The sequence below is a fragment of the Meleagris gallopavo genome, chromosome Z (genome assembly GCF_000146605.3).
Source record: "Meleagris gallopavo isolate NT-WF06-2002-E0010 breed Aviagen turkey brand Nicholas breeding stock chromosome Z, Turkey_5.1, whole genome shotgun sequence".
NCBI classification, from domain to species: domain Eukaryota; kingdom Metazoa; phylum Chordata; class Aves; order Galliformes; family Phasianidae; genus Meleagris; species Meleagris gallopavo.
The window spans coordinates 61,181,494-61,187,298 of NC_015041.2; the positions used below are offsets into that span (position 1 = coordinate 61,181,494).

Below are 5,805 nucleotides of genomic sequence, written 5' to 3' on the forward strand. Positions count from 1 at the left end.
AAAAATCAAGCTGTTTTCTTTAGCAATTCTACTCAAAGTGATTCAAACCTGTATTTTGGAATGGATGGAAAGTTTCAGTATGTCATAGCCACGATCTGGAGGCACCTCTAGCATAACAGAATTGTACATAACTTACCAGGATCCTTAAGGTGTTCTTTTCCAGGAAGATCATCAGCATTAATATCTCCTAAATCACCAGTTTTAGGGTCAATGGATGCTTGGGAAAGCTCATTCTCGAAGGCCTGTATCTCTTCAGCGCTTGCTGTTCTTTCCAAAGACTTTGTAAATACCCTTATGATTCCATCACTGCATGAAAACATTCAAAGAAAAATAGTATGCTAAATATCAAAACTACATACATTCTAATACTGACTTCTACGTCATGATAAACCAACAATAAACCATTATTTCCAGCAATTCTTCCCCCCCCAATCCAACCCCTTTTTTTTTTTTTATAATTTGCTCTTATGCTAAAGAAGGTCTACAGGACTTAAAAAGTTAACTTGAAACTCCATAATACAAGCCAAGGTAGGATATGCCTATCAAATGGGTTGTTCACTCAGTATAGTCTCAGTATTACCACATTCCTAAACAATTTTTTTATTCTGCATTTTGCATATCAAAAGAATGATCTTTAGGCTGAAACACAGCACACAAATTTAATTTCCACATGCATCTTCACAGCTGTATTTTTAAATATAGTGGGAAATGACAATCAAAGAGATGCACACCATTTCACCTGGGTTTTTTCAGATCTAAATCTGAAAATACACTGAGAATAAGACATGGATACCTTGCACCAACTACAATGTCATCATTGTCTAACACACAGCAGCACCATACAGACTGAGCTGGGAGTCTGATTGTTTGAGTGCATTCCCCTTGCTTCCAGATTCTAAGAGATCTATCTTCTCCAGTAGTTACAAAATCTGAAAAGAAAAAGCATAAAAGCTTTTAAAGCTGATTTTTAGCATACTATGTTAGTAGGTACCTCTCTACAACTTGTTATCTAAGAATTAAAACAGCGAAAGTCACTACATAGTCATCTGGTCACAAAAAAAAAAACTGAATAATTTGCAGGCTGAGCAGCCAGATAAGGGAAAAAAAAAAAAAAACAGTTGTTTGCAACTTAAGATTGCCTTCTCCTTCCAAGAGTTTAAACAAAGAACTTGAAATTATAACTGCTTTGTTTTAGAGTTTCCAGAGTATAACTGTTATAACTATCAGATTTTTGCAAAGTCAGACTGCTATTTCAATAAGCGTGCATAAAGCCTGCTCAAAAACCAAAATCTAACTTCAGGCATGTCCTCTTATGAGGAGTTTTGGTGCAGAAGAGATTTGAGATACACAGCCACTTTATCTGAGGAACAAATGCATAAATACCTCATACAGCAAACAAAGTTCATTGACTGAATTTATTTTTCAGCTGTCTGCAGTAGTTAGTTCTGAACTTCCAAACTTCTCAATCTTAAAACATACATACACTGCATGCATAAAGTCATTGATCTAAACTATTTCCAAGATACTTTGAAATCATAGAATAGCTTGGTTGGTGGAACATCGAGGATCAAGTTCCAAACCCCTTGCTGCAGGGGTGCCAACCATTAGATCAAGTACCAGACCAGATTGCCCAGGACCCCATCCAATCTGGCCCTGAACACCTACAGGAATGGGGTATCCACAACCTCTCTGGGTAAACTGTGCCAGCATCTCATCCTCCTGTCAGTGAAAATCTAAATCTCCCCTCCTTCAGTTTAAAACCATTCCCCCTTGTCCTACCACTAACTACCCATGTAAAAAGTTTGCTTTCCTCCCAATTATAAGCTTTGTTTAAATACTGGCAGGCCTCAATATGGTCTCCTGACAGCCTTCTCTTCTGCAGCTTGAACAAGCACAGCTCTGTTAGCTTGTCTTCATAGGAGACGTGCTCCAGCAATGGGGTCATCTTCATGGCCCTCCTCCGGACCCTCTCCAAAAGCTCAACATCTTTCCTGTGTTGGGAATACCAGACCTGGGTGCAATACTTCAAATGGGGCCACGTAGGTCAGATTACAGCGTGACAATCTCCATCCTGCCCTGCTGGCCACACTTTTTCTGATGCAGCCTAGGATACTGTTGGCCTGAACACTGCTAGCTCTTGTTAATTTTTTTTGTCTACCAGAACACTTAAGTCCTTCTCAGCAAAACTGCTCTCAAGAAATTCTTCTCCCATCTTGTATACATAGCTAGGATTGCCTAGTGCAAAACCTTGCAGTTTGCTTATTTGAATCTCATTAGTTTCACGTGAGTTTATTGAGGTCCCTTCTGGGTGGTACCCGCTCCTTCTGCTATGTCAACTGGAACATTCAGCTTGGTATCATCAGTAAACCTGCTGAGGGTGCACTTCATCCCATCATCTATGTCACTGATATAGAAGTTGAAAAGTACTGGTTCCAAGATGGATCCCTGGGGGACACCACTCACCACCACCCTCTTCCTTGACAAAAAGCCATGGACCACAAAGCCATGACTTTTCTATTAATTCCTTATTCACTGAAATGTATGTAATTTCAAACTGCTAAGCCATGCATACTACTTAAGTACTCCACAGCTATTTGTATTTCAGTATTGCTATTGATGATAATTTTGTGTACCACTTTATCAAAGTTTCCTGCCTATGAACTTTCATCTTATTTGTTATCAGATCAATTCCGCAGAAGACATAGTTTGGAGTTAATGAAAAAAATTACTAATGCAAATCAAAAATGTACAAACAAACAAATTCAATGCTGAGTTCTTAGGTTATGGCAGTTTCACAAAACTACCGAATGCCTACTTTACCATTTCATTTTGGAATAGTGCTGACTAATACTTACAAAAGATAAACTTACCGTTACAGTGAGGGAAGGCAGATACGCTGTATATATAGTTTGTATGTCCATAATATACATGCAGACACTCGCCAGAGATACGCCATCTTCGAACACTAGCATCATTAGAGCACGAAAGGAATTCCATTTCACTGAGAATAGCTAAACCTCTTACACAATCTTCATGTCCTTTGTAGAAGAAAACTTTTTCAATTACCAGCAGTATATTATTTCTATTTAACTCGCATCTAAATCCTAGCAACCAATTTTCATTATAGAAACACTGAAAGAAATTTGAGTCTTTTAAAAGTAATGGGATTTATGGGTATACAATTCAAGAGATTGTTAAAATCCTGCCTAAAAATTGTTCAGTTTACAGAAGTCTTAGTGGTTTCTGATTATATTTTGCCCGTTTTTAATAAAGCATATGACCTTGATTAAATTACCACCTGCAGCAATATTTACCAGTAAAAGTTCTTTCACATCTGCCCGCCTTCCACAGTTTAATAGTTTTGTCAGCTGAACCCGTCAACATTAATCCGTGTTCAGGCAGTATTTTTACTGCCCATACTGCAGCTGTGTGACCCTGAAAAAAAACAACCCCACAACATTGTCAAGCTTGTTAAAGTAAAATTCAGTACCTATTTAATATTCATGCAGAAGAACTTCATACCTGTAATGTCATCATACATCTGTCATTCAACCAGACTTTGGCAGTTGTATCCCAAGATCCACTTAATAGTGTGCCAAATTTCCCAGAAGAAAGGCTGCAAACTGAAATGTATTTTCAGATTAACAACAGCATTTCCTGTATTGTCACCAATCTTATGCCAATAATTTTAAATTATTTAAGGAGATAAATCTGGCATTAGCAGCATAGCTATCACTGAGGGGTTTGGAGAAAAATTAAGCAAAAATGTAGTTGATAGCCACCTAGAAAGGAACTGCTTATGAATCTCTTCATTTTAGATGACAGATGTTCACTCCTATTTGTCATTTATATATCTACATTTTAAGTTTGGTATCTGATCTCAAGTCAGAATATGTTCACCAACAGCACAGATAATTAGTAAAGAAACAGAATTAATGCAAAGATTTAGCTTTAAGATTCATAGAAAGAAACAAGATTTCATCAACATTATTAGCTTACATTCTCACAAAACAAGTTTTCATACCAAAAATACTTAGCTCATCTTCTTGGAAGACAAAATACTATCAGCAAGAAATTATACTGACATACGATAAGTTATTTAACAGGAATACAAACTGCAAATGCTCCAGTAATGCACAGCTATAAAACTCAAGAGGCACAGCAGCAATAAGGGCTATTCAAAGCATACAAAAAGAGCCGAGTTAGAATATGTTGTCCATCTGAGAATTAATTAAAGAAGGTAGGGCCTCATGTTTCACACAGCAGTCAAAACTGGACAGTATTCTGCTCAAGTCTATTGTTAGTCATGTCTCAGTTTCTCCCCACTTCTGAAACAGATTTTACAATTAATATGACTTTACATTTAAAAAAAATTATGTTTTGCATTACTATAAAAATTGCTATAAAAAATACTTTCTATAGGGGAATCCAACTTGCTTCATATAACAGCATGTCTTTTTACATACATGAAGGGAATATAACAAACGTTCTTTTATCTACTCATCGAGCCCATATTTCACACTAAATATGTAAGGCATTCCACACCTTCCTACACAATGACATTATTTAATTTCTTTATCATGGAAAGTCAAGACGTTTATAATGCAAATTTATAAGTTTTTGGTGCTGTGTAGTAGTCAAGGTTTTCAAACTGATCCCCAGAATCCTTCGACCCATTAAGAGATCCTGAACATCCAAGATTTGCAATGTTTACTTCTGGAATTCCATAATGAAATAGTACATCAGAACATGAATGCAAACAAACAAAAACAAGACAAAAAAAAAACCTTTGCATTCTAACATAAGGATTGCTGAATCTTTCATTTTATGGCTTAAAAAAGGGTATATAATATTGTTTTTATGTCACATGTTGCACTGATTTATCTAAAGATGTGAAATTTCTGCAGTGACATTTTAGAATTCAGCAGATTTTTAAAGCACCAGTAAATATTGCAGCCCCCTTAGGAAATAAAATGAGCACTGCAAGTTTGTTTATCCCAGGAAGCTTCATTGTACTTCCGTGAACTCAGACACCAAAACTAAGCTTAACACAATACACAGAGGATTAAATTAACTTCTTAACTTAAAAAAAAAAAACAAATAAAAATTATACATTCTGCAAATTGCCCTATGATCACAAGCTCAAATATTGATCAACATAAATTTGTAAGTCCTTACATCAAATTGCCTTTGCGTGAATTGAGATTATAGAATGCTGCTTGTAGAGGCCATAATTAAACAGTTCACATAGTAAATATCAAAGAAATCAAAATTGAGTTTTACAACTTCAACTCAATTTCCTAATAAGTCACATTAATTTCTGTGTAACAAACTCAAAAAAAAAAAAAGCAACATACCTGTATTCTTATGACCCTTAAGGACGTAAAGAGGAGCTGTGTTGTCAACTGTGAAAATGCAAATATTATGATCATTGCCACCAGTTGCAATCAGCCCACGAGGATAGAGGTCACTTGGAGGTATGATGCACACACAAGATACAAAATTTGAGTGGCCACGCATACAGTGCATTTCAGTAAATCCCCTGTTAAGACTAAACATATATGATAATCAGTCCAGTGTCAAAATAGAATCACAGAATCACAGAATTGTAGGGGTTGGAAGGGACCTCCAGAGATCATCGAGACCAACCCCCCTGCCAAAGCAGGTTCCCTACACCAGGTCGCACAGGTAGGCGTCCAGGCGAGACTTGAATATCTCCAGAGAAGGAGACTCCACAACCTCCCTGGGCAGCCTGTTCCAGTGCCTCCGTCACCCTCACCGTGAAGAAGTTCTACGCACATTCGT

General features: G+C 36.8%; 1 protein-coding gene across 1 annotated transcript in view; it reads right to left on the reverse strand.

Annotated features, from left to right (window-relative positions):
* PLAA (phospholipase A2 activating protein) overlaps positions 1 to 5,805 on the reverse strand; it is a 109,408-nt gene that overhangs the window by 101,249 nt on the left and 2,354 nt on the right. Inside the window, exons 2-7 of the mRNA XM_010726156.3 lie at positions 5,358 to 5,551; positions 3,523 to 3,623; positions 3,315 to 3,435; positions 2,871 to 3,038; positions 794 to 929; positions 113 to 306 (exon numbers count right to left, since the gene is read on the reverse strand). Coding sequence (XP_010724458.2) covers positions 113 to 306; positions 794 to 929; positions 2,871 to 3,038; positions 3,315 to 3,435; positions 3,523 to 3,623; positions 5,358 to 5,551 — 914 coding nt within the window. The remainder of the gene's footprint in view (positions 1 to 112; positions 307 to 793; positions 930 to 2,870; positions 3,039 to 3,314; positions 3,436 to 3,522; positions 3,624 to 5,357; positions 5,552 to 5,805) is intronic.